The sequence below is a fragment of the Temnothorax americanus genome, unplaced genomic scaffold (assembly GCF_048541705.1).
Source record: "Temnothorax americanus isolate GAGA-0224 unplaced genomic scaffold, ASM4854170v1 Scaffold49, whole genome shotgun sequence".
In the NCBI taxonomy this organism is placed as follows: Eukaryota; Metazoa; Arthropoda; class Insecta; order Hymenoptera; family Formicidae; genus Temnothorax; species Temnothorax americanus.
Genome location: NW_027509646.1, coordinates 163,471 through 190,684, shown reverse-complemented (window position 1 = coordinate 190,684; position 27,214 = coordinate 163,471). Strand labels below are relative to the sequence as shown.

The window sequence follows — 27,214 nt, the reverse complement described above, 5'->3', positions numbered from 1 at the left end:
TAAATGAAAAAGAATTATTATTACGTAGATGATATTCACCTCAAGGTTGCTCCGCCGGGGCCCGATGTCTCTCCCAGACCTCCTCCTCTCGCCGGCGCCGGCGCCGCGCCATGCCGCACAGGACACTCGCGAGAAACACTCGCGGATAATAAACTACGCGCGAGCGGCGCGGACTTTTCTCGCGCGATACCGTACGGCACTCCCGTTTGAAAAAGTCCTTTAGTCCGCGTACTTGAACGCGACACTCCCGAAGCAAAACGCGACGAACCGGCTGCGGTTCGTTTATTCAATTAAATCGGCAAACGGAGCAGGATACGAAATACGCACGAGTCACGAAAATAAGAAATATTCACGAACGAGCGTTGTACGTTAATCGTACATCACAGCGCGCTATTACTTGAATCGCGATACGATTTCACGTTATCGTCACTCGGCCCTCTTTCCGCTCTTCGAACAGAATCGGAGATAATATCGCGCGACAATTCCGGCGCGGCACGTTCGAAACGCGTTAAACACGCTGCCGCGTTAACGAATGCCGCACGCACATTCGATAGTTCAGCCAGACATATGGCGGCCCGGGGCAGGACGGCAGGACTAACGATCGATTATCGCCCGCGAATATCGACACGCGAAACTGCAAATCACTCGCAACTCGCAACTCACGATTGCCATACGAGCACACAGGTATGTATGTACCTTCGCCTCGATATATCTCTGCCTCGAGCGAACGATTCGCGCGATACATTATAATTCATTCGCGACACTTGATACACTTGATGCAATTAAATTATTGAGCGCGTCGTCGATTATTCCCGCGAAACGAGAAGCAGGAATGCCAATCGCACGAACGTGCGTTTCGAATAACAGCACTCGCACGGCACGGAGCACGGAGTGCAAACACTTGACACCGCTTGACACCGGTCCGAAAATATGATTGAACAACATCCGCGGGTATAACGGTATTCCGAGCGTCGACGAAAACAAGTGTCAAGGCCGTCTCGCCGATGGAAATAATCGTCCGCGCGCGCCGACTTGGAATACGCTGCTGCGAAATCGGCGCGGCGCGGCATCGCTGGGCATCGCGACTGCCGCACCTGTACTGCCGCGGTGCCGCGTGCCGCGCCGCGCCGGCGCGCGGCAGCGGGCGGCCGGCGAGAACGGCCGAACGTGATTCGGCCGGATTCGGAGGTTCCCGGCCACTCCCGGCTCGACTCGCCGCGCGCCGAAGAGTGGTTCGCGATATGGCGATACCGGATACCGGATACGATACACCGTTGAACTCGTCGACGTCGAAGGCTTGATACCGTTCCCCGATTCCCGGATTTCTCGCGACTGCATCGTGCAAACCTGGCTCGAAAGAATTTCATCTCGCTGTGGAGAACGATTGACGTTCGCTCGGACCGTCCTGCGCCTCCATTACGCTCCGATTAGATTTAGATAAAGAGAAAGCTCAATTACAGACGCGTAAAACATTCCATATTCAGTCAGATGCATCCTTCGTAACGTTTTCTCAACATAACCTTCAAGCCTTCGACCCTTCAAGCGTGAGATTATCTTTGGTTAGGCGATAACACGACTTTTCTATCACGGCTCTTTCACGGTTGATAGAACGCGCGGAAGAATGCCGGCGCCAAATTCCATCGGCGTAGCCGTAATATGTTCCAGTAACATGAACAGGAGCATGGAGGCGCACGCTTTTCTGAGGTAGGCGATCGGTCGGCAGGTCGGCAAGCGCTCGACAACTCGCGTAACAGATTGGTTAATTAGGTTACTAGCATTGGCGTAGTACGTGCAACCTGTACACTGTGACTTTTCTCTTGTAAAATGCAATTTTTGCACTTGTAGAATTGTAAAATATCTCGGAAATGTTCTTCTCAACGAAATATCGAATATAAATTGACTTCGAGCCTTCTGAATTGCAATATTTAATGGTTGAAATGAAGCATGAAAAATTGTGAAGCGTGGGAAACGCAGAATATTTATTTGAGAACACGATTGTTTCAGCAAAAAGGGATTTAATGTAAAATCATTTGGAACTGGCGACAAGGTCAAACTACCCGGTACCGCCCCAGATCGCCCTAACATCTATGACTTTGGAACTTCGTACGATGAGATTTACAATGATCTATTGATGAAAGACAAGCAATAGTATCCTTTGCATATAAATAAGCCTTTTACTATTTTTCTAACATATATTCTATCATATTATAATGATATAAATTTATTTCCAATTTTATTATTATTATTTTTTTTTCCCCAAGTTCTAGTAAGCTACTAATTTTAATTCATCTAAATAAAAAATATCAAGTTTTTCTCCGTACAATATGCCATTGTTTTTTCCATGTTATTTGTTCTTTAACAATTAGCGTAGTTATACACAGAATGGTTTATTGCATATGTTGGATCGGAACCGTCGGATAAAACCCAAGCCGGAACGTTTTCAATTGTCCAAGGATAAGTTCGATATTCTAATTACGTGCGAGGAACGTGTGTACGATCAAGTGATCGAATGCATGGAATCTAGACCTAAAGAAGATAATCAACCTGTGCATTTGATCAATATTGATATTCAGGACAATCATGAAGAGGCTACAGTAGGATCGTTTCTTATATGCGAACTAGTGACAGTGGTATATATACATATTTATATTATATATATATATATATTTTTTTTTTTTAATATTCTAATTTATAATATGGAAATTTTTATATTTTAGTTGGCGAATAGCGAAGACTTAGACAATGATATAGATGAACTACTCCATGAATTTGAATCCAAGTTTGCAAGAACAATATTGCACACTGTGTTATTTTACTGAAAATCTGTTGTCGACACAGAAATCATCAGGAATCTGGTGTTCGTCAAACGAAATTTATTTATGATGGAGGTTAAATTATGTATAAATTTAGTGCACATATATGCGTGTATATATATATGTATGCATGTATGTATGTATATATGTATGTATGTATGTATATTCATCCACCGAATCGTGTGGACTGAATATTGACTCGAACGGAGAAATCCGCTTGTGCTTCCTACTTGACGATTATTCCCGTGGAATCTAACTACCACGGTCCACTGTTGAAGTTAATATTCCAATCGATTATGAGATTCACATCCCATTATGATTAAACGGATCTATAAAATGGTATCGATCTTTAGCCGTAAAACTGAGATATTGGGAATAAAAGATAAATGCAGAGGGTATAAAATATAAAATACCATATTTTAGCATATATATACATGTATCGTTCACGATTACATCTGAATATAAATCTGCAACGTGCCTGTGTTTTTGCGTGTGTATGTGTATATATATATGTGCAATCGTACAGCTATATTACATAGCTGTTACAAAGCTAATAGATTCAGAAAATGCAAAATGGTACTTTCGCACATTTTTGTACTCAATGTTGGTCAAGATGAGCGTATAATCTTCGAGCCTTCTCACGTTTATTCTTATTAACGTGTTTATTTATCATTTTCCATGGTTTCTTGATTTTATCCGAGTAATCGTCGGTCGATTCTGTCAAATTAACCGTTGATCCCGCGTGCCTGAAAATCAATTTTACCGATCAAGTGAATTTTATATATGAAAATATGACGGTTTAATGATATAATGTACATATATTTCAATCGTGTGTGACGATCGTCATTCGATTATTAGAATTCAAACACATTTTAATAGACCTTATAATTATTGTCGCAACATTATAAATGAGCGACTATTTAAATAAAGCCAACATTTCGACATTACGTTGTAGAGTATTTTAGCATAGGTCCAACAATTTTCTTGACGTGTATATCCTGGAAGAACTTTTGATCCACGTCGTTGATTGTTGCTCGACATCCTTCGTTTACGCGAACTGTTCGGGGCGGTACGTGCCTGTTCGCGGATATATTGCGACGTCGCGGCGGAAACGTGTGAAAGCGCTCTTGCTCGAACGTTGGCGGTGCAACGCAATACAGCAATCTACCGTTAACAAAATCCTTTAAAATGTATCTAGCCGAACGTGGATTATCCGGCTGACCATTCTGCGTCATAAAACCTCTATTATCTGCAAACAAATACGATGTTAATTTGTACAAATATACATTATAATTATAAATGTGAACATAAAAATAATTTATATATGCAACATGTGAGACATGATTTTAATTTTAGCGCGCGGACATTTCGTCGATATAAAGCGATTACGTACAAGCGTGCGCGTTCAAAAGCTCTTCTGCGGTTGGTGCGCGATTCGAGTCTCCCTCGGGTGGCGTAGGTAACGTAAAACCATACAGGTCCTCCAGAATATGCCTAGGTATCAATGTAGCCAGTAACGTAATTGCCGGTACGTGGTCTCGCATCTGATCGATCGACAGTACGCCATTCAAGATCATCTCGGCTTTTGTACAAACAAAGCTTGGCATTACCAAGCCTGGGCAGTCACACAATAGTAAATCCTTGTCTAAATACAACGTTTGAAAATGCTTAGTTTTGCCTGGGGTGGCAGACACGGAAACCTTTTTGTCCATGAGCAAAGCATTGATAGTGGAACTTTTTCCAACGTTCGGATATCCCACCAGACCGATTGTCGTCACTCCATCTGTGTAGGTTTTATTACCGCTATAAATTATTTTAAATAATTGCGCGAGATCGTTCCTGTTTAATAATTTCGGCGAATTAACTATTTTCTTCGTTTTGCCTTCCAAGTCGGTATCGAAGATTTTTAAATTCTCCATCGCGCATTGAGCTTCCGTTTGTTTATCGACAGCAGTTTCTACATTAGGTACGGTACACGTATCGTTGTCAACCTCGGTACCATCCTCCGCACTGGCATATTCCGATTCCGAAGCAAATTCTGAGTTAAACTCGTCAGTACTATATTCATCTGTTTCATCAAGATGATCATTATCATTTTCATCTATCGATTTTGCTTCATCTTCATCCTCTTCTTCTATCCGCTGTTTCTCTGCTGCTAACGTAGCAGAGAAAAAAGCCACCTGTACATTTATGTCTGTAAAATATTTTGCCCACGTATCTCTTTGCTCGTCCGTTAAAAAGTCTGCTTTATTAAGAAGAATCATATTTAATTTGTCAGGATTTATTTCTTTAACGTAACGTTCCAAGTCCTCGCAGCGAAAGAGCAATGGGTTGCGTGCGTCAACAATTTGTACAATCACATCGCTGCGTTCCACCACTCTCCACAATTGCCGCCAGAACTCCAAGTTCCTCTCGTAAGGCGTCAATATCAATCCCTCGACTTGTTGCAACGTAGCCAAATGACGTCTCCACTCCAAGAATGCCTCTTTCTCAAGAGTGTTTAATTCTTGAGCGTTTATGGAACTATTCCATTTCGGCCTTCTAGGTATCTTGACAAGGCCTTTGTTTCTTTCTTGCACCTCCAATACTTTCTCCTTTTCATTCATCGAGAGCAAGCCACCACTATTGGGATTCACAAATTTAATATTTAATTTCTCCGCGTTAAACTCTGTTCCTGCGAGTTCAGCGGTCGACAGAAACTCTTGAAACGAGCTCTCCTCTGTAACCGATTGCAAGTTGAGTCGGCCCCAATCGTAACCGTCATTAATCTCTGTAGTGTGAAGCTACATGATGCATGAAAAGAAAAAAAACTTATAAATAATAGCTTTCAATGACCTATTAACAAATATATACATATATATCGGTAGTAAATTTATATAGCAACTCGTTTAGTCTTTGACGAATTTATCATAATGTAAACAAAATGTAAATAAAACGACAGAACGCTTTTCTAAATTGCATCGTTTATAAGACATATTTTGTCATCTCGGAAATATTTTCAACTCGCCCTACTGAAGAAAGACACACGTGATGAGACACTCGAACGAGGAGGTTAAAGCAAATTCATTATTTTACCATAGACGGCTCATTGCTGTTCCTTTTAATTTTCCTGGATCCAAATCGATCCCTGATTAAAGATTTTCCTAAATTACTGCCTCCTCCTTTGCCTCTTTTGCCCATGGTCTCTACTAAACAATATTTCTCTTTTGCAAAAGCAGCATGTGCGACTGTGTGACTTGGCCACTCTGCCACCTCTGCCTGACTGCTGACTGCTGACTGCCCAACTCGTCCAACTTCTGCTAGTTGAACAATTTTTTTTTTTTTTTTTTTTGGAAGATGTTCTCTCGGTTGAGAGAAACTTAGTGCCTTCGGTCCCACCCTGGAACCATATAGCACAACGATGCTTGACCCATTCTAGTTGAACAATTACAAGATTGAAGGTTATGTTTTGGAAAACATAACCTCACACGAGGAAGTGAGTGAGTGAGTGTAGTAGGACTGTGCACTCAGTTGCACAGTGCGCAGTCCGATAGTGCTATGGAATCTATGGATATGATTTGGCTAATTGTAAGATGTCGATGCCTATCAGCCCATGGTATCAGCCTACATAAAAAAGAATCGAAACTCTCTCTCTCTCTCTCTCACATTACATATTATTAGAAAATGAAAGCCATTTATTGATAATTAATAAATAACGCAAAATATGTATATCCCTTGAAATAAATCGACGGATATATCGCCTATTACAATTCATGTTCCTAACGTGAAACATATAATTCAGAAGATTCAGAAATCGAAACAGATCAAATTCGAATTCCGATGAAATTGATACACGAGAAAATGTTCCTTGTCTTTTTATATGTAACTATAAAAACACGAGCCTATTTATACTATGAAACATAACTCGCGTTGAATCGTCATCATTATCGGTTTCGATCTCTGACGTAATCTATATTTTTTTTCAGAATTTTATCATGATTCGATATTCGCTCAATTATTACATTTGCGTATTATACAAGATCAAAGAAAATCGATATAAATTCAATCGGGATAATTGTGACATTAAAATAATTTCGAACAATAAATCTAATAATTCTTACGTAATTATAAAAAAATATAATTATCTATATATATATATATATATTTTTTTTTTAACAGATATGTCTGAAAGTACTAACAATAAGAGAATTATTACAAGCTTTCAAATCAGTAGTGTGAAATAAATTCACAATTTATAAGCTTTAAATGGACAACTTTATAATCAAAATTGTAAATGTGAGAAACACGTTTTTCCAATTTGCTCACAATATCCTTGCTTCAAACTCGATAATGCTATTTAAAAACTTATCTCCTTTTTTTTCAATCCTTTGTAAATAAGTACTCTTTGTTCCTTACGTCCTTTATGTCACGATTATCCCAGTTGAGTTCGCTCGTTTATCGTATATCGTATATCGTACAGTTAGTATAGTACAAGCGAAAATAGGGTAAAAACAAAGGATGCTTTATGTTATTCCGTTTTATTAATAATAGATAGACTGTTCCGGCACTCTCACACCCTTCAGACGACAAACAGCGGACACAAAGTCAATCGTACATTCGTGCTCAATCTCTTCTGGGATTATGCATCATCCGACGCGATTAACGCGCATTTGTCGAGCTCCATATACGGAACAAGAATTTCCTCGCAAGGCAGCTTGTGAACAGTTTCTATCGGAATAATATTCGTGTCGTCGATCCTTAATGCATTATGTTACAATTTCGTTTATCTCGAAAAAAGCTGTTTGTTCTGTGGCAAACTGCACCATACAAATCAACTGAATTCAGAATAAATCCAAATCTGAATTAGCGATTCATTCTCTTTTTCTCTGTCTTCTTTCTCCTCTAAAGAAAGAAAGTTTAATTAATTCACCCTCTGTACAATCGATCCTCGTAGATCTAGCATAGAGCGCTCGATCGTTAGCTCATTACATCATTAGCTCACTATATTATACTCACTATATCATATATATATATCTATATATATTATATAATATGAATATAGGGTACTTTCGCACACATGAGTAAAAGAGTTCGCGATCGTCACTCGTGGACGCCGGCATATTATCTTATATACCTACTGAGCCAAAGTTTTACTCAACAGTTCGTGCAAAATCGTTTATACCAAGGTATAAGAACATTATCCATAATCACGCACAGTTATGGAGAAATCTCTTCAATAATTGTCTCTTCCCCTCCCTCCTCTCGATTGATCGTTGTCACGTCCTCTACCGCGATTGCTATAACCACTCCTGCCCATACTGTCGCCACCGCCACGATTCATGCCGCGATTCGGACCGTTCTTGCCAAAGTTGCCAAAGTTGGAATTGAAACTGTTCAACTGACCCTGTGGATTTTGGCCGCGGAAATTGGGTCCGAAGCCTGGTCGGTCAAAGTTCATCGGGGCGACGTTTGGTCCGCGAAAGTTGGGCGGTCCTTGAAAACTGTTGCCAAACGGCGGCGGGCCCTGATTCGGTCCAAAAGGCAGCATCGGACTCGGTCTAAAGTGATTCGGGCCGAAATTGCTGTTCGGCGGTGGCCGGAAGTTGGGTCCGAAACTACCGGGCGGCGGTCCATTGGGACCAAAACCCGGATGCATGTTCGGATGGTGCGGCATCATATGTGGTGGCATTGGGCCATCCATCCCAGGTATACCAGGATGCGGTTTACCTTGCATGCCAGGATGCTGCGACATGTTGGGATGCGGCACTAGACTCGGTATCGGCGGTGGCATGTTGGGATTAATATTTTGCATGTTATGATGATTCGGCAGATGGGGCATGCCAACCATATGACCATGTATACTGTTGCCCATACCGCCAGGACCCATCGCTATGCCGTTGTCACGCTTGTCGAAACTGTTGCTGGCAAACGTGCCGTCCAGTTTGCCACGCGAGCCATCAGCCTTCTCATCGTCCCAACGGCCGCCGACGTTAACGTGCTCCCGCTCGTCGTAATCATCGTCATCCAGAGACTTGGACGATAGGAAACTGCCGATGTTGCGAAAATCCTTGTCCGCGAAACTGTTGCCGCGCGAATCGTACTCGTTGCGCGAGCCGGGTCTGCCAGGACCAGCGGATATGTTGAACCTGAGATCCTCATCGCCGCGATTGCCACTCCTCGTTGGATCGATATGAAGACTTCTCCTGTAATCCTCATCCTGGCCGCTATGGAAGGAATTGTTCTCCGCGAGAGGATTTGACTTGCCAATGCCGAACCTCAGATCGGTGTCGCTGGATTGCGAGTCCTCCGTAATCACACCACCGAAAACCGGTTGATGCATCTTGGATATACGATCGCTAGCTCCACCATCGCTCCAGCCGATCAATTGATCGAACTTGCGCTTGCCGCCGCGATTCAGTGATTTCAACAGCTCCGGATTCTGTGCGAATTTGGAGCTGGGCAAGGGTGGTGGCAAATCTATGTCGGGCACTTTAGAATAATCGATCTCGCCGTCATCCTGCAGATACTCCTCGGCCTCGTCCACGTTGTCCGGTGGACCTACTACGTCCCGCAGTTCTTCTATTTCACCAGAGAATACTAACTTGTTTATGGCATCGGTCCCTTTACTGATTGCTTCCGCCAGTTTGGAGCCAGCTAAAATATAAAATTGAGTTTAAGAACTAATTGCGTATTTTTTAAAATCAATGTGCTTAAGAGTGATCTCATAGATCATATATATTTTACTAAAATGCACTGCTTACATTCCACAGAAATCATTTTCCCATATAATATAATGGCGTTGGGCGTAACTTCGTTTAGTGGTACGGCACCCGGCGTTGTCTCTATTAATTGATTGACGAACGCATTAAGAGCTTCAACTTGCTCAATATCCTCGGCTTCCATTTCGTTCCACTGCGCTTGGAAATTTCGCGGTATCGGTTTACTATACGGAACTTTCTTGTTGGCGAATTTCTTGCCCTCGTCCACCGCATGATCCAAATCCAGACCCGGGATTCCACCGTTTTTGTCCTCAGATTCACAATCTGCGTTGATTCTGTCCTCTGGTCCCATACCAGGTATCACCGCTGCTTCATCAGCTAAGAAAAATGAGAGATAATATTTTAGAGTAAAGAATATTTATATTAAATTTTATATAACGTTCACACATCATACATAACGTTAAAATAATTTTAAAATGAAATATTCAGTACCGATTTCGTGATCATCGATACCGGCCAAACCTGCCGGTAATGTATTAAGATTGTATTTGTCTCTCATCAAATCTCCCGGTCTGTTACGCGTCCAAAACTTAGACGTGTGATCGTTACTGCCAGAACACAAAATATGTCCCAGTGGATGCCAAGCTAATGTCCAAACTATGCTGTCGTGAGCCTGTTCTATCGCTCCCACTTCCTTGTCCGCTCTGGAATTCAAGATAAAAGTTACACAATTAACTGCGATATTAATTTAGTATTAAGAAAAATAATAACAAAAATAATAATAATTATATGAAATTAGACGATTATGTAAATAAAATCACAGGCAAAAGCAATGATATGTACCCAACGTGCCAGAAGAGTATGGCACCGTCACTACCGCCACTACAAAAAAGACCTTCGTGGCTTGGATGCCACGCGACGCTAGACGCCTCTTTTTTATGGCCACGAAAAGTCTGAACTTCTTGACTAAGATTCCTGAGGTCGAAAAGTTTTAAGAGATGATCTCTTGATGCAGTCACCAACCAGTTACCGTTCTCATTCCACTTGACATCCATCACGGTCGACTTATGTGCATGCAGAGTTGCCAAAGACTGCCCAGTCTTCGGATCCCAAAGTTTCACTGGTTGCTGATTGTCTTTACTGCCAGAAATGACTAGACTCTTTTGTGGATGCCAATGCACGCACTTGACATCCGCACCATGACCTGTGGAAAGAATACTATGAAGTGTACGTATGTATATGATAAATATATAATCTATAAAAAGAGTAAAAATAAGTGTGTCAAAACCAAGCTAATTTAAGTATAATGAAATAAACGAAGAAAATGATAAATTTCACGTAACGTTAATAAATGAAATCAAATTAAGATTTATACCCCTGAGAATTCGTTCCTCGTGACAGCGAAGAAAATCCCAAATTCTGACAGTCCCATCATCACTGCAGGTTGCCAATTTGTGATCCGTTGGGCTGAAACTACCCGCCCAAAAAAAATAACAAGTTACATTTGAACAATTTGCGTTACCTATTGTACAGAAGGCGTCATTAATGCCTTCTTAACTGTGTTCTTGGGATTTCTATAGTGCACGTTACATGTACTATGCTTCACGTGGAAGGCATTAATGACGCCTACTATACATAATAAAAAATTGCATTAATATTTGCTAATATTTATAATGAAAAATTAAAAATGAGCTTTTGAACAATTTATTAAATAATTTACGAGATACTGAAAAAGCATTAACCGTTTATTATAATGCAACGTTGTGGCGTATAAAAGATTCATATAATCAGTTTAAGAAGCAAGAGATCAAATAATAGTTTAATATTTTGAAATGGCTAAGAAAATGAATACAGTTGTTGTATTTATGAATTTTTATTGAAAGTCATTTTACAGACAAATTAAATTATTTTAGTATAGCAAAGTGAAGAAAGATCTAATAAGAAAGAGTAGTAAAGTAGTTATCACATATATTGTGAAGAAATTATATGAAAAACATGATACATCTTACGGACATTGTTATGGTATAACTCGCTAGTCTTTAGTATGAGTCAAACATTCAATTGCCTACATTTATTACTGATTCCTCTATTATTCTTATTATAATTACCGCATGCAATATTAACATATATGCATGTATACACGAAAAAAAAATAGAAAACGCGTTATGAAATTAGTGACATTCTTTGTGGATTTCTTTATTTAAAAAAATTGTAACTGTGTACAGATGCGTAATTTGAAAAAAAATATTTTCAAAATATGCTCTAAGTGCATCGATTTATTTATTTATTTTCGTTTAACATGATATATATCTCAAATCACGATTAAAAATCAATGTTGAGTAGATGTAAATTATAATTAAATGTATATCAAGTTGTCATTTTATAATAGTTGGTAGCTTCCATTTGATAATTCTCCCTGTATATTTGTTGCTGATATTGAAAGCAATATATGCGTGAAGAGGCAGAAAAAAAATACTAGCAAACGTGTACACAGAGCAATGCATACATATGAGTGAGGTATATTCCCGAATTTTACTAACAGATGTAATAGAAAACATATAACCGAATCTTATGAATACGTCATTGTGAGGAATAGACAGAGATCAGTAATAAAAAAGGAACCTTTATATGTATAAATATATATTGTAAATAAACAAAAAACCATCCGCGACAGTCATATCTGGCACTCAAGTAAAAACCCATTATTTATCGGAAGTAAAACAGTTTCATCTTGATAAAACTAAGATTGATTTTTGATGCCACATGACTACCGAGTGATGTATTAAGAGCAATATTGTTTTCAAAATTTAATGTTTATTGCACAAAAAAATGTCCGAAGTGTACATGAATTATGTCTTATATTTGTCTGTTACGCTTTCTCTCTCTCTCTCTCTCTCTCTCTCTCTCTCTCTCTCTCTCTCTCTCTCTCTCGCTCTCTCTCTCATCTGCGAAAGGGCACAAGTGACACATAAAACTAAAGATAAAATATTTTATTTTCATAGCCATGCAATAATAATGTCTTTATTTAACTTTATTGAAACTTAAATGATATAAAGAAGGACACAGGATATTTCATCTTTTATTTATCATTATATGGGAATCTCGATTAGGTATTGCCATATATGTATATATATATATATATATATATGTATATATATTTCTTTTTTCTTTTATTTATCTAAAGCATACATCTTTGCCGAATAAATAATCTAGCCACATAAACAGCTTAAAACGAGAGCCATAAGGACCTAATAGCATTATAATAACTTAATTTAAAATTTGTGCCACTTTGATGTGTGATGAGCGCATTATCGATACTATATGGAGTAATTAGTTAATCGAGAGTTAGGTCCCCAGGACTCTACAAATACAAATCATAAATTATGTCGATACGCGCATATATGTACGCAAAAAATGTACACTGTCCTTGTATTGATTTCTATGTCGCGATAAAAAACGGGGTAAAAATATTTACTTATATTTATTAGCTTTGCAAATTGAGTTTATTTTTAGATTTATTGCTTTAAAAATATAATTTGCCACAAATTATATCGAAAACATTTTACGGAAACTATTCCATTCAGAAAATCTTCTAATTCGGCAAAAGATATCGAAACTTTTTTTTTACACGAATTCGATTTGAAGGCATTTAACAATTAGCATTATTGCGAATATGGTTCATTCCACGTTTCACGACGAACGTTATATTTCATTATATTCTATCCAATGTTTTATATCGAGACTTGTTAAAATCACCTGTGTACCCATACAAGAATCGCTATTGCTCTGCCAGAAAAGGCACAAAACCAGAAAAGGAAGAGAAGAAGAGTCACGTCCGATATCCTAACTACGGCAAGGATGGACCGATCATCGGCAACAGTGACGCAAGAGACGTAAGGACTAGTGTGGTGGATGATATACCTGAGTCCTCTAATCGCTTCTTTGTGCGCTTGAAACATCTTGACATTGTTCATGTTGCTCTGCCAATATTTCACGTAGCCCGCGTGGTCCCCCGTTACCATCCAGCTTTCATTGTGTGACCATACCATTGTCCTGACCGGGCTGTCGTGTGCCTAAACAGAAAAGTCAATTTCTCTCGTCAAAGCTTTTCTTAAAAATCACATCAGTGTTTCGTAATATGTAATAACAAAAATAAATAAACTATATAATTAACCTTTACAGTTTACAGCAAATTAACATCCATATTTTGTAGAAAATTCAGAGTTAGAAATCGCGATCGCGATTGCAAGGTTTTATCTTTCGAGATATCTCAATATGATAAAATAACATTTAAAATTGCTATATACATATAATACGTATAAATATAATAAGAAAGTCGTTGCCTTTCAATTGCCTTCGAGAGCAAAACCCAATATAAATTAATTCTAAACTACATACAATACGTATAACATAAAATATACCTGCAGAATAGTTTCAAAATTGAAAGTAAGGCCATTCCACAAAGTAAATTCTCCACTCGAAGCGCCAGTGACGAGACGTCTACCCTCTGGTGTCCAAGCCATACAAAAAATCGGACAACGCATTTTATTGGTAGCCGTTTTTACGAACCTCGTGGTAACTGCATTTATTGGATTGTCAATATAACTTGGTGGAGGGAGTAAATCGGGATAATATATTACATCTGGCTGAAGCGCGCGACGATCCCTATAGTCCCGCTGCCATACTCGATTCTGTAAAAATTCACGAGTTTAGACACGCACGATCTCGGAAAATATTATTTTAATAAATCTACAACGTCATTCATGCTTACTTCTAAGCTTTTAATGATGGCAGAGTTGTAATCAACGGTCTTTCGCATAACTGATTTCCTGAGTCTCTTCCCATCAAATTCATCTTGTAGAGTATCTTGTCCCCCGGCGACAATTTTTGGAGCGTGATAAGGTCTAAATGGTTTGAAAAAACCGCGATTGCCCTCTCTATGGTTTGCATATCGATGCTGATAGCTTCCCGATGTATTTATGGTAGTTAAATTTGGTGGCGGTGCCGACAAGTTTGGAGTCGTGGGTGGCGGCACGGACATGTTGGGTAAGCTTACGGCCGGCGGCGGATTCGCAAATTGAGTATTCGCAGACATTACGAGAGGATATAAATACAAGCAATTTGAATTAAACGTTGTCCAATTTGAACGGACAACAAGGGTCAAACATATTTCACGACGGTAACAGCTCTATGGCCAGTCGATAGATCCATCCTGGTAAAGAACCCTGTAAAAAAAAGTATAAAAATTATATCAATCTTATAGATTTAATTATATCGTGCCATTTAAAACATCTTACATTCCTTTTTTAAGCATAATAAAATAAAACTATTAGTTGACAATTTGGTGTATTTAAAATTTTTAGTAATCAATTCTATTAAATTATAAGTATTTAGATGAAATAATTAAGTCAAATTAAAAATTAAATTAGAAATAATATTAAACACTATTAATATAATTATATTATACGTATTCTTTTTTTATTAATTTACTCTTTTTCCACTGCCCACTAAAATTGCTCCAGTTTGTCGTTTATACTTGGTTGTGTGATTTTGCGGAAAAAGATGCTTACGCGAGAAAAATCTACGTCGGCATTCTTTGAACCATGCATTGACTCAATTATAAAAATTAGATTCCTATTGATAGGAAAAAAAAATAGAATCAATTTTTTCCAACAATTATAAATCGAATAATCGAGCAAGAATGATGAAAACGATATGTACACGTCACGTTACTCCATGTATGTAGCACACAGGACAGGTGCAACGATGTACGACGAAATGTGCGGTTCCAAAAATTCTCAGTCCATTATTTTATTATCGATCGATTAGAGTTGAGAACCGGGATTATCGCGTCGAATCGACGAACGTTTCGAAAGTCGAAGTCACGTTCTTTTCGTTGACGTTGACGCGAAGAACGTGGAAAACGTACACACACAACCACCAGCTCGACTGCCACGCTTTCGCCGATCCTCGTATCGTCTCGAAGGGTTCTCGGGCAGCTCGGGCTTCGTTTGTGGATAGACGCGGTCGATTCTAAACTAGAAAAGAGAGAGAAAGAGAGAGAGAGAGAGCTCTCGCGATGAAAATGGTGAAAGCTAAGGCCAAGCCAGTTTCGCTTCAACATCCAGCTCGCGGTGCGACAGGCGACGACGAGACGAACCGCGAGAATATCGTGCGCTCGCCGCGGACGCCATTACTCTCTCTCTCTCTTGGGCGATGACATCCGCTGCGCGGCCGCGGGCCGCGGGGCCGCGACCGTCACTTCCGCCCCGGTGTGACTTCCGTTTTTATGACTGTGAAGAAACTTTGCAATTTCTTGATTGGTAATGTGTCGTTGATCGAACGAAATCCAATAGGAGACTACGATTTCTAGGGACTCTAGTAACAATGCCTCGATCTCTGGAAATTAATAAACTTTCTATTGGATATCGAACGCTACATGTCCCCCATCACGTCTATCCGCTATTCCACTGAAAATACTAACTGGAATGCGTGATTGCGCGCGCTAGGCCTAGGCCTGCCTGGGCCTGCCTGTGCGACGTGAGAGAGAGAGAGAGAGAGCATTCCAAATTCCAAGGTGGCTCGAGTCTCGAGCGGAAGCATCCCGTTTAACCACGTTGCGATTGATCACAGCCACTCACAGCCCCCGGTGCCTAGAGTTTTTCCACCGGACAGCCAATCAGACATTTTTACTTCAAATCAGCCAATTGATCCCACTCGTCAATAATTAGATCAAATGAGCGTTTTAATAAATTTGATTTTGTCACTTTTTTCAATATTTAATGATATATAAAATAACAAAATTTGTATAACATTGCATTTGCGAATTTAATATTGTTAATGTCTTTACATTTAATTATTTCTGTCGGTTTGGACAATTTTAATAATAAAGCAGGGAGCACACACTTCTGCACAACGCATAATACGTAAGCATAAGACGTAAGCGTGGTCTATTTCCTTATGCACATGTGTATGGACCACGCAGTTTTCTTATGCTTACGCCGTCGGCGTTAGGGTGCGTTCCCACTATGCGCGTCGCGTTTCGCGTAGATAATGACGCGGCGTCGTGACGCGACGCGCGACGCGTATAGTGGGAACGCAGCATAACGGTTTCGCGCCTCGTGGTTGTTCGCGGTTCGTGGTTGACGCGGTGGTCGGGACTCGGGTCGGGCGGCGGTGGTTCGCCACATTTGGTGAATTTGGTCGTATTTGGTCATACCTCGCACTCGCATCGTACCGTTTCGCATTTGCGAAACAGTATTATTATTAAGCATGGCGGTAAGAAATTTCTTCGTGAATTATATCTGCCATAAGTACATTTGTCTATATGAAAGATAATTCGTTCTCTCCTCCTATAATCCTTATAATTTTATAACATTATTACAGCAAAAATGCCGATTAACCTGTACATAGCTCTTAACATATACATACATACAAATATAGAGCTTTATTTCTGTTATGCTTTGTATTTATATATTGTTTATATATATATATATATATATATATATGTTGTTTTTATAAAATCATTATATTGGTTTTATAAAAGAAAGCATAGATGTTTACTGGTATAATTTTGTGCTTCATATGGGTTGACATAGCAACCAATTGTTTGATTCATTTTACTGCAATTATTTATGGATTGTGCGATATGCAGATATTAAAGCGCCAACTGTGCGTTCAATTATTATCTTTTCTTCCAGATTGTTACCAATGTGCAAGAAGTCCGTGAGATCACTAAGATAGAGCGTATCGGTGCCCATTCCCATATCCGAGGTTTAGGATTGAACGATAGTTTAGAGCCTCGCAATGTAAATGTCTAGCGTTTCTTCCAAATAACGTTATTGATATTTTTATTAAATACGAATGATACAAATGATAAGAATTAACACACATATTTTTCGTTACTCTGTTAGGTCTCTCAAGGCATGGTTGGCCAGCTCACGGCACGCCGAGCTGTCGGCGTTGTCATGGAGATGATTAAGGAGAGTAAAATAGCAGGTCGTGCGATTCTCTTGGCTGGACAACCCGGCACAGGAAAAACCGCTATTGCTATGGGGATGGCGCAAGCTTTGGGTGCGGATACTCCTTTCACGGCAATGGCTGGTTCTGAAATTTACTCTTTAGAGATGAGTAAAACGGAAGCCTTGACTCAAGCTATCAGGAAGTCTATCGGAGTCAGAATAAAAGAGGAGACAGAAATCATAGAGGGCGAAGTAGTTGAGATTCAAGTTGACAGACCGGCAACTGGAATTGGAGTAAAAGTTGGCAAGTTGACATTGAAGACTACCGAGATGGAAACAATTTATGATTTAGGAAACAAAATGATTGATTGCTTAATGAAAGAAAAAGTTAGTATACTTACGTATTAAATAGATTAACGTCTTGTTTAACGTTGCGTTAAAATTTTCTATCATTTTTAGGTACAGGCTGGTGATGTCGTAACGATTGACAAAGCCACGGGAAAGATCAATAGACTTGGACGATCTTTCACCAGAGCTCGAGATTACGACGCGACAGGTTCGCAAACGCGTTTCGTTCAATGTCCAGAAGGTGAATTGCAGAAACGCAAGGAAGTCGTGCACACCGTGACGTTGCACGAAGTTGACGTGATAAACAGCAGAACGCATGGCTTTTTAGCATTATTCTCCGGAGATACCGGAGAGATAAAATCGGAAGTGCGAGATCAAATAAACGCGAAAGTCGCGGAATGGCGGGAAGAAGGCAAGGCAGAAATAGTCCCTGGTGTACTCTTTATCGACGAAGTACACATGTTGGATATCGAATGTTTCTCATTTTTAAATCGAGCATTGGAGAATGAAATGGCTCCGGTTGTAATTATGGCAACGAATAGAGGTACGGATACGAATGCGCAAATAACTATGTTATTATTACGCGACTGTTATTTAACGATCGTTATTTAACAATTACGTAGGTATCACGAGAATCAGAGGGACAAATTATAAGAGTCCTCACGGTATTCCGATTGACTTGTTGGATCGTATGATTATCGTCCCAACGAGCCCGTACCAAGAGAAGGAATTGAAGGAAATCTTGAAAATAAGATGCGAAGAGGAAGATTGCGAAATGGCTGACGATGCTCTGACCGTGTTAACGAGGATCGCTTTGGAAACGTCGCTGAGATACGCGATACAGTTAATTACGACGGCTTCTCTTGTCAGCCGTCGAAGAAAAACTACGGAAGTAAGTAGGATAGGCGATACGATCCGTCGTCGATAGTACGTTCGGTAATACCATGAGTAATACTATTGTAATATTTTCAATTGTACACAGGTCAGTATCGAGGATGTGAAACGTGTCTACTCTCTATTTCTCGATGAAAATAGATCTACGCAATTTCTCAAGGAATATCAAGATGATTTTATGTTCAATGAATTTCGTAAGTTTTACCATTTTAATTATTGTGTATATGTCTATGTATATAATTTGTGTGTAATTTATATGTGACTAAAATTTAAATGTTTAATTTTCAATTGTTTCAGCTGCTTCAGCTGAAGACAACATGGACGTTTCTTCGTAATACATTGTAGAGACACAAAAATATTCATTTTTTTTTAAATTAAGTTATAAGTTATAAAAATTAATTACAATAAAAATTTGTAATGTAAAGATGGTTGAAATATGTATTCTTCTCTCTGTCACTCTTATAATACTTATCACAAATATTATTTTTAATTAATTACGTATAAGAAGTGTTAATATTTTGCATTATCCTCTATCTCTTGAGTAAATTTTTAAACGTCTTAGGTCACGGTCAGTAAGATAGATATATAGATAAGTAATTTTGTACTTACAGTGTAACTCTGTTTATTGATTTTGATTTAATATCTTAGGGACAACAATACATATTTTCGATGATAAAAGTAATCAATTAACATTTATAGAGGTCTATTTTTTTGGCGTAGAGCTTCTTAATCGATAATTAGATAACCGCTGAACGATACAGGCGCGGGAAGTTGATGCGATAAGTAATAGAACGCAGCGCTATTTCTAACTCTGTTCTCCGAAGATGTACGTCTCCGATAAATATTGACATAATTTAGAGCACTTACATCTGTATTAGATCTTCTTTTCTTGGATCTTGTTGACTAGAAAAAGAAATCAATATTAATTACAACGATAACGTAGAAAATCGCTTACGTGAATCGTGTAAAAAATTGGTGCAACCGTGTGCCCTATTCGCGTAACATTTACGAGTAAGATATATTTTACACAATTGAGCTCAAGTATATACCCACGCGTCGCGATCTGCTGATAAGAAAGAAAAAGAGAAAGTTACGAAAAAGAGTTTACTGTGAAAACAAGATGTCATTTTATTTAAACTATATATGTATAATTGTATATTAAGTTATACTTACTCGTAATCAATTTTATGCCACCTTCCGGTTTGAACGATTGGGCCTTCTTGTCTTTCGATATGAAGCCTAAGCCGTAGCCAACTTTGTACACGGGCAATGGAATTACCGTGGATGAAACGGGTACCATTACTGGAAGAAAAATAATGAGTTTATTATTATTAATTAAATATTTATGTATACGTATATATATACATATAAGAAAAAGGAATTATATCTATAAGAATTGTTCGATTACATTTTGACAACATCAATAAAGCGTGCTATTATTATTAAGAGAATACTATCAGGAGAATAATAAGCAAAACGATGACATTTTTATCTAAAATTCAAAGAAATTTTCACACTTCCAAGAATCGCAATTGCACGAATTCCAATTTCCAGATTTCGTATCGCGAAAATCGAAAAAGTATCAGGAGAATATAACCGGTAAAGAAGTTGTACATGCTATCTATAATTCTGAGAATCCGAAATTTCGAATCGCAAAATTAAAAAATAATCTGGAATATATTTCTAAAAACATTTTTACACTCGCGCACATTTATCTCGATAATTGTTCGAAGTTATCAATCAATATACTCGACTGTGTAGTGTGATTTAGTTATTTTAGTAGATCAGAGGTCACTATATATATTATCAATTCTCGATAACGTAATTGGTATTATTTTGTCGGTTATCATTATCAATAATCGATACAGATGCAAAACAAGTGGTCAGGTATGGTGAAAGTTGCATGCAGGAAAAAGTAGAAAGTTGAGACATCGAAAATTGAACGACGCGATGAATGTCAAGACGAAACAGCAAATGCGAAACAGCAAATCTACAGCGATCGCATGTGCGGTGTTTGCGTAATTGAGAGCTATTTGAAATTGAATACCTCTACATTGATTTTAATTGCAGCATCGCGGTATGTGCGAACGAGCGACGAGCGACGTAACGCGGTCATGCATTTCATATATAATATATATATCTTGGCTGGCATATTCGCGCATCATATGATCTAATCTACATTGCCTAGTAGATCTCGTTTGCGTATATCACAATGTGCATCGTAATAGCTGCATTCGTTCACACCAGAATGAATTCAAGCATCTACTACTACTACACATAGTAGTTCTCTCAAGAGAAATCCCTTCGAATTGTTCACTCGAGCGACGCGCGACGATTGCGCTTGGTTGCCGCGAGAAACGCATCGTTTCCTACCCCCCCCCCCCCCCCCCCTTCCCCTCATCGCTCTCACGCGCTGTAAGCTGTAACGACAATTCAAGGACACGTGTAGTTACATATATGTAACTTCTATTAACACCTTCTATGCGTGGGCGTTTTCTTTATTTAGCGATTCGCCTTTCCTACCGCTCCGCGCTCACACAGCGACGGCGACGGCAATAAGGCAAGCTCCGATTAGGAAAGGTATCGCTGCGCTCGTTCGTGCAGCGACACACACACACATATGTGAAAAATTTCAAGAAATCCAAGAAAATCCAATAATACAGCTTAGAAAACGCACAGGAATAATGAGATCTGTGTCATTAACGAAGAATATTTCGCGTCGAAAAGGTGCGATATATATACATATATGTGCATACGTGTAGACCTCGTTAATCGAGACCTACGCGCTTTCTTGGTTGACGTCATCGTCCCGTTCCTCTCACCTGTCGAATATCTGTTGGCGGTTCGCGCAAATTCGGAATTCGAGAGAGCGAGGAGAGAGAGATAGCTCTTTATATGGTCAGTAACATTTCGCCTCGGATCTTTCCTTTTTCTTGACGTTTATTTTTCGTCAAGATGCATGAGATGCGATTAATGTTTGTACGGAGAAATGATCGAGCGCAGCTCACGAGAGAAAAAGCGTGCAATCGCTTGTTAATTAGATCCTCGTAATTATTATGGCGAAAGTTTTTGGTGGAAATCTTTTCGTGCGTTATTTAAGTTCTCTAATTTGGAAAAAAGCAAAATATATTTTCAAATTGAAATAAATTTGTCAAACACTGTCAAGACATCGTTATATTATCGCTGATACTTGGATGTGTCGTGTGCGAGACGAAGCTTATTCTATCAGCTATTTCTGACGTGTATTTCACCCTAGAAAATCGCAAATTGAAAGGTTCTTTTTTTTTTTCATTTTTGTCCAAGATAAATACACGCCAGAATCGCCAATTATATATAGATGCCAAAGCCATTAGAAGATTCACCCGCCTCGTGGGACAATTTCGTTTTTTATTCTTGCTTTAAGAGTGTGTATATGTATATAGATTTGTAGATGGATGATGGATGCATCAGATAAAATATGCGACTTGTACACGTGCGGGTGTCGCGACATATCCATTATTCCTTGCGCGCTAACGAGAGTTAAGATTTGGCAAGAAATATTCAAAGATGTACGCGCGCACACTAACGCACGATCTTTCTTTCATACCTGGTTCGTATACATTGTCCTCGTTCCTCTTGTAAATCGTGGGCTTGGCGTGCACCGCAACGATCACGGCGATGACGCAAAGGAGGACGACGGTCCAGAAGGTCTTCATGCCTGTCTCGCCGCGGCCGCGGTCGGCTGTCAAGATCCTGTCAGAGAATCCTTCGAAAAACACCTCGCGCGGCGATATCCGATTCGATACTATTATACGCTCGGGCGTTCGACGCGTCGGCGCTCGTTCTCGCACCGTGGACCGAAGTAAGTAAATGAAAACACTCGCCGCGAGTGGGGAAACTGTGACGATAAGGAAATTGACGCAATCCGTGGGAGAGATCGCGGTTCCGCGATTGTAGTAAATCCCCATCGCGCGTTTTTACACGCCTTAGCCAACGCGTGTCGCGACACACGCTGGGATAGTGATGACGAGAAAGAGATGGAAAAAAAACACAATAAAAAAAGGGGGAAGAGTATAGGAGCAATGGATCCGTATCTGGAGGGATCTCACGTACACCTTTCGCTCTTCTCTCTCGCGTGAGAGAACGCATGAAAGTTAAACTTTTGTGCCGTCGCCGCGTCGCATCACGTTCGCGCGTTGATCCAAATCGATCTTCAACTACCTTTTTACGTTACAAATTGAAAGAGATTTATTTCCTTTCAACAAAATGTTTTCTACTTTTTTCCGATATTTCGAAAGATCTTATTCTATTTTATACTTTTCAGGGTGTTCCAGGATATGTTCCAAAATAGTTGCGGGACACATTTGCAATATACATTTAATTAATACAACCATTTCAGATTATTATCTTCACGCAAAGAAATATTCATAATATTGTAACGAATTCGGGCGTAATGATATTATTACCACCATTTGTAGATTATGCTATTTTCTCGTGTGAAAACAAAACAAGTAAGAATTACTTGAGACCAACAAGTTAACCCGCCTATACGATTTATTCCGCTTGAAGGTGAACCGTGACAGAAGCAAGGTGTTCGTGAACAATTAATGGTCATCAGAGATTCGTCGAGGATTTGTATTAATCATTCGTTATATACCTATAACTTTTCGGGACATAATCTCATTTCTGAGATTTCGGGATTATGACATTTCGACACATTGTCACGTTTCTAAGATTTCGAGAACATGCCCTTTCGGCATATATATTGTCATTATAGTTTTCAATACATATAATTACGACTAATATAATTAAGTAATACCAATAGGGCAAAGTATAAAGTACAAAGTCTTTTTTTAATCATCTTTCTATCATTTACGGTTGCCGAGAAGCGTTTTATGAAAGACAGAAATCATTTGGCGATCTTTAAGTACGGCACGCGCGCGCTTTATTGCTTTAATAAACGAAGTACATACACATGCGACTAATATATAATTGAGTAATACCAATAGAGCAAAGTATAAAGTAATACAAAGTCTTTCTTTAATCGTCTTTCTATCGTTTACGGTTGCCGAAATATAAGCGTTTTATGAAAGTCAGAAATCATTTGGCGCCCGATTTTTACGGCACGCGCGCGCTTGATCGTGTTAAATAAACGGAAGGACGTACGTGTTAGTAACAAAATCGAGATATTCCAATAGCGCAGAGTATAAACTAAACTATCCTTTTTGAATCATCTCTATCTTGGGTGGTTGCCCAGATATTTGCGATAAACGATAGGGAAGACTTTTTTTTCTCGCGCCAAGCCAGCGACACATGGCCTTGACCTACTTTCGACGAGCAGCTGTACATTATCGATTTACTTTCTAAATTATTGGCCTTGACCTAGATCGCCGAGTTCGGGAATGCCGGCCGTAAAATTCATAAATATTAAAATTCATAAATAACGTTTTAAAACATTTTATTTTAAATTTTTTGAATCGCATAATTGTTTATTGGCATAAAGGCATAAACAATAATGTACTATTAATATTTTTAATATATCTCAACCAAAAAAGGCAACGGCAACGGTAAGCACTGCGGATAGGATATTATTACATACTCGTATATATTAAATCAACATGACAGCAATTGTTCGTACCGATCAAATAGATTTTGCAATATACGAAGATTCTCCTGATTATAAAATAGTACCTGCAATATTTAATTTGTTTATTAATTAATGAAACAAACTATTCCCTAAAACCACGAGGTATACTTCGTTGGATAAAACATTCGTTACAGTTAATTTCAATTTGTTATCATCTTATTGTTAATCTTGCAATATACACATACGTATATGCGTACGCGTGAATTTATACATATATGTATATCACATATCACATAAGCAAATGTTATTAATAAGTAAATATTAAATTAATGAATAATACATATTAGTATTAAATTATTATTAAGTAATAGTGAGAAATACATTGTGTATTCGTTGACACGCTTGAAAGATCATAAAAAATTTGAGTTTTGAGAAAAGCGAGAATCGCGAGTCCGAGTCGTCTGTAATTCCTCAGAATTCGCTCCTGTTACGCGGGAAGCATGACGAGTAAGGAAGTTGGTATTCCGACAGCGCGCGCGGCACGCCTACCCCCATTTATTACTCCGGAACGGCGCGCGCGGTACGAATGCCCAGCCGACCACGATGCGACGGCCAATCAGAACGCTGGCGGGTATGCACGGAAGGGGCAGTAGGCTCCCGCGCTCTGACCAATAGCGGCTTGACTAAGCGGAGGCGATGTGGGGAGGCAACACCCTCGTTTATAGAATACCTCCGTCAACCTCCTTGCTTAACGTGCTATGCTGATACTTTTGCCGATTTAAACGCGAGTTTTCGACGCTGAGAATCGCCATTTTCGCCTAACCTCTTAATAAATAAAATATGTACTTTCAACCCCGTGTGTGTTGCGTTGTTATGATCTTTTGTGCATCTCTACGATACGTGATCAAATTCTTTTAATTGTTTTAATTTAACCTATAAACACTAAAATTTCTTTATTATTAGTATATTTATTAATTATATTTGTTTAAATTACAATTAACGCTTCAACTCATTTCCCACGGTGATCATGACACCGTAGTAAATTGAGAAAACCCGTAATTATTATATATGCATGTGTTTTTCTCGGAACAGCAAGATATATGTATAACTTACATTACTTTGATAAAAAATTTCCAATTATTTAATAGAGATTAACAAGCTCATGAAACAATTAGCGTTGCGTCAACGTATAATTATTCTGAGACTCGTTTAGTATCGGACGACGGCATTCGTATAGCTCCTTTCTCTCGTTGCCTAGCATTATGCAACAACATTCTATAACCTTTTATCGTTTAATCTTGTTCGAGAAAGCATACTTTGCATTAAAGGATACATAGCGATGATAAGATGAATGCATTTCTTGAGATTTGTTTAAGTGTCGTTTGTCATGCACATTTCGAGGCTCCGAGATTTTCTCACCGAGCGAACAGCCACGGCATTCGATCATAGCTCTTTTTTCTCGTTGCCTATAGCATTATGCAACAACATTTTATAACCTTTTTTTAATCTTGTTCGAGAGAGCATGCCTCACATTAAAGGACAGATAACAATGATAAAACGAACGTATTTCTTGAGATTTCTTTAGTGTTATTTGTCGCATTTTCGGCGCTCCGACTTTCTCGTTGAGCGAACTATAAGCTTCTTTCTCTCGTTGCCTATAGCATTATGCAACAACATTCTATAACCTTTCATCGTTTAATCTTGTTCGAGAGAGCATGCCTCACATTAAAGGAGAGATAACAATGATAAAATTAACGTATTTCTCGAGATTCCTCCTTTGTCGTTCGCATATTAGTTTCTTATCTTCCCGAACGTCGCCCGACGTCGTACGACACTCTCCGCTACCTTTCTCTCGTTGCCTATAGCATTATGCAACAATATTCTGAAACGTTTTATCGTTTAATGTTGTTTGAGAGAGCATACTTCGCATCAAAGGATACAAGCAATGATAAAATGAACGCATTTCTCGAGATTTCTTTAGTGTCGTTTGTCGTATTTTCGGCGCGCCGACTTTTCTCGCCGAGTAAAAACAACAGTACTTCCTTTCTCTCGTTGGCTATACATATAGCATTATAAAACAACATTCTAAAATCTTTTATCATTTAATCTTGTTTGAGAAAGCGCATGCCTCCCATTAAAGGACAGATAACAATGATAAAATTAACGTATTTCTTGACATTAGTTCTGCAGTTCTGCACGATGGCTGTGTTATTGCTCGTCACATTTTGGATATACGAGAGACTCTATCTTCCCGAGCACGAGCGACGAAACTCGTATAAGATATGATATAAGCATATCGAAACCCGCTATTATAAGGAACATTTGGCTGAACACACTGCTTCTTCGTGCACAAATTAAAAACATATTATATAATATATACTTTTTTAGATAGAAATGTCTTGTAGAAATATATGTACAAATACGTGCTATATAAATATATGTTGTTTAAGTATGTTAATGTAATTATAAATTCAACAGTAACCATATATGGATATTAACCAGTAATATTGACTATTATACACAATATAGCTATATATGTAAAAGCTGTATCCTGTATTGCGCATACTATAGAGCTCTCTTGTGTGCATGAATGGTTTACAATACTTTCGTACGGTTTATCGTCTTTTAGATTAAACGACAAAAAATCTCAGAATATCGTTACATAATGCTAGGCAACGAAAAAAAGAAAGCTACACGAATCTCGTCGCTCGCGCTCGGCGCGGAATAGATAGAAAAGCTTCGAAATGCCACGAAAGACACTTCTCGTGTCTCGACATATCTCGACAAATATGTTTATTTTAACATTGTTATGTATAATGCTTTAATGCAAGGCTCGCTCTCGTAGATGTAATTAGACGTTATACAGTTGTAAAATCCTGCTGCATAATGTTAGGCAACGAGAAAAAGGTATAGCTGCGTATGCCGACGGGCGCC

General features: G+C 38.8%; 6 protein-coding genes across 10 annotated transcripts in view; 2 read left to right on the top strand and 4 right to left on the bottom strand.

Moving 5' to 3' along the window:
• LOC143903620 (uncharacterized) overlaps positions 1-1,087 on the bottom strand; it is a 36,255-nt gene extending 35,168 nt beyond the window's left edge. The window contains exon 1 of the mRNA XM_077417391.1: positions 40-1,087. The gene's annotated coding sequence lies outside the window, so the exon portion shown is untranslated. The remainder of the gene's footprint in view (positions 1-39) is intronic.
• Positions 1,088-1,230: 143 nt separating this feature from the next.
• Positions 1,231-3,760, top strand: Ssu72 (Ssu72 CTD phosphatase). The gene is made up of 4 exons (XM_077417403.1): positions 1,231-1,704; positions 2,005-2,148; positions 2,372-2,630; positions 2,718-3,760. The coding sequence occupies exons 1-4, from the start codon at positions 1,622-1,624 to the stop codon at positions 2,817-2,819; spliced, it is 588 nt and encodes a 195-aa protein (XP_077273529.1). The 5' UTR covers positions 1,231-1,621; the 3' UTR covers positions 2,820-3,760.
• On the bottom strand, positions 3,212-6,307 carry Ns3 (nucleostemin 3). The gene is made up of 4 exons (XM_077417374.1): positions 5,889-6,307; positions 4,207-5,596; positions 3,762-4,062; positions 3,212-3,559 (listed from the first exon to the last, which is right to left on the bottom strand). Exons 1-4 carry the CDS (start codon positions 5,991-5,993, stop codon positions 3,412-3,414), a joined length of 1,944 nt encoding a protein of 647 aa, XP_077273500.1. The 5' UTR covers positions 5,994-6,307; the 3' UTR covers positions 3,212-3,411.
• A 186-nt stretch (positions 6,308-6,493) lies between these two features.
• Positions 6,494-15,741, bottom strand: Wdr33 (WD repeat domain 33). Of its 5 annotated transcripts, none has more exons than XM_077417368.1 (10): positions 15,233-15,741; positions 15,002-15,145; positions 14,283-14,736; positions 13,933-14,202; positions 13,433-13,584; positions 10,887-10,984; positions 10,355-10,715; positions 10,004-10,215; positions 9,554-9,889; positions 6,494-9,446 (listed from the first exon to the last, which is right to left on the bottom strand). In XM_077417368.1, the coding sequence occupies exons 3-10, from the start codon at positions 14,604-14,606 to the stop codon at positions 8,026-8,028; spliced, it is 3,174 nt and encodes a 1,057-aa protein (XP_077273494.1). In that variant the 5' UTR covers positions 14,607-14,736; positions 15,002-15,145; positions 15,233-15,741; the 3' UTR covers positions 6,494-8,025. The 5 variants fall into 5 exon arrangements, with proteins under 5 accessions (XP_077273494.1, XP_077273495.1, XP_077273493.1 ...); XM_077417369.1 differs by having other exon boundaries at positions 15,082-15,145; XM_077417367.1 differs by lacking the exon at positions 15,002-15,145.
• Positions 15,742-16,542: 801 nt separating this feature from the next.
• Rept (RuvB-like helicase 2 rept) lies at positions 16,543-19,410 on the top strand. Its single transcript, XM_077417395.1, has 7 exons — positions 16,543-16,789; positions 17,212-17,319; positions 17,425-17,859; positions 17,932-18,364; positions 18,444-18,712; positions 18,803-18,908; positions 19,012-19,410. Exons 1-7 carry the CDS (start codon positions 16,784-16,786, stop codon positions 19,047-19,049), a joined length of 1,395 nt encoding a protein of 464 aa, XP_077273521.1. The 5' UTR covers positions 16,543-16,783; the 3' UTR covers positions 19,050-19,410.
• LOC143903628 (uncharacterized) lies at positions 19,312-22,570 on the bottom strand. The gene is made up of 3 exons (XM_077417405.1): positions 22,301-22,570; positions 19,888-20,016; positions 19,312-19,617 (listed from the first exon to the last, which is right to left on the bottom strand). Exons 1-3 carry the CDS (start codon positions 22,407-22,409, stop codon positions 19,589-19,591), a joined length of 267 nt encoding a protein of 88 aa, XP_077273531.1. The 5' UTR covers positions 22,410-22,570; the 3' UTR covers positions 19,312-19,588.
• Between the last annotated feature and the right edge of the window lie 4,644 nt (positions 22,571-27,214).

Bases quoted from the DNA above. Each gene is read 5' to 3' on its own strand.
- Ssu72 (XM_077417403.1), top strand. From the start codon at position 1,622: ATGCCGGCGCCAAATTCCATCGGCGTAGCCGTAATATGTTCCAGTAAC. The intron at 1,705-2,004 runs GTAGGCGATCGG...CGATTGTTTCAG, and splicing joins GAGGCGCACGCTTTTCTGAG to CAAAAAGGGATTTAATGTAA. The intron at 2,631-2,717 runs GTATATATACAT...TTTATATTTTAG, and splicing joins TATGCGAACTAGTGACAGTG to TTGGCGAATAGCGAAGACTT.
- Ns3 (XM_077417374.1), bottom strand. From the start codon at position 5,993: ATGGGCAAAAGAGGCAAAGGAGGAGGCAGTAATTTAGGAAAATCTTTA. The intron at 4,063-4,206 runs GTACGTAATCGC...ATTTGTTTGCAG, and splicing joins GCTTTTGAACGCGCACGCTT to ATAATAGAGGTTTTATGACG. The intron at 3,560-3,761 runs GTAATGTCGAAA...ATTGATTTTCAG, and splicing joins ATGCTAAAATACTCTACAAC to GCACGCGGGATCAACGGTTA.
- Wdr33 (XM_077417368.1), bottom strand. From the start codon at position 14,606: ATGTCTGCGAATACTCAATTTGCGAATCCGCCGCCGGCCGTAAGCTTA. The intron at 10,985-13,432 runs GTATATCATCCA...TTGGGCGGGTAG, and splicing joins GAAGCGATTAGAGGACTCAG to TTTCAGCCCAACGGATCACA. The intron at 10,716-10,886 runs GTATAAATCTTA...TTCTTTCCACAG, and splicing joins CGAGGAACGAATTCTCAGGG to GTCATGGTGCGGATGTCAAG.
- Rept (XM_077417395.1), top strand. The intron at 18,365-18,443 runs GTACGGATACGA...ACAATTACGTAG, and splicing joins AATTATGGCAACGAATAGAG to GTATCACGAGAATCAGAGGG. The intron at 18,713-18,802 runs GTAAGTAGGATA...AATTGTACACAG, and splicing joins GTCGAAGAAAAACTACGGAA to GTCAGTATCGAGGATGTGAA.
- LOC143903628 (XM_077417405.1), bottom strand. From the start codon at position 22,409: ATGAAGACCTTCTGGACCGTCGTCCTCCTTTGCGTCATCGCCGTGATC. The intron at 20,017-22,300 runs GTATGAAAGAAA...TTTTTCTTCCAG, and splicing joins GGACAATGTATACGAACCAG to TAATGGTACCCGTTTCATCC. The intron at 19,618-19,887 runs GTAAGTATAACT...TTCTTTTTCTAG, and splicing joins TGGCATAAAATTGATTACGA to TCAACAAGATCCAAGAAAAG.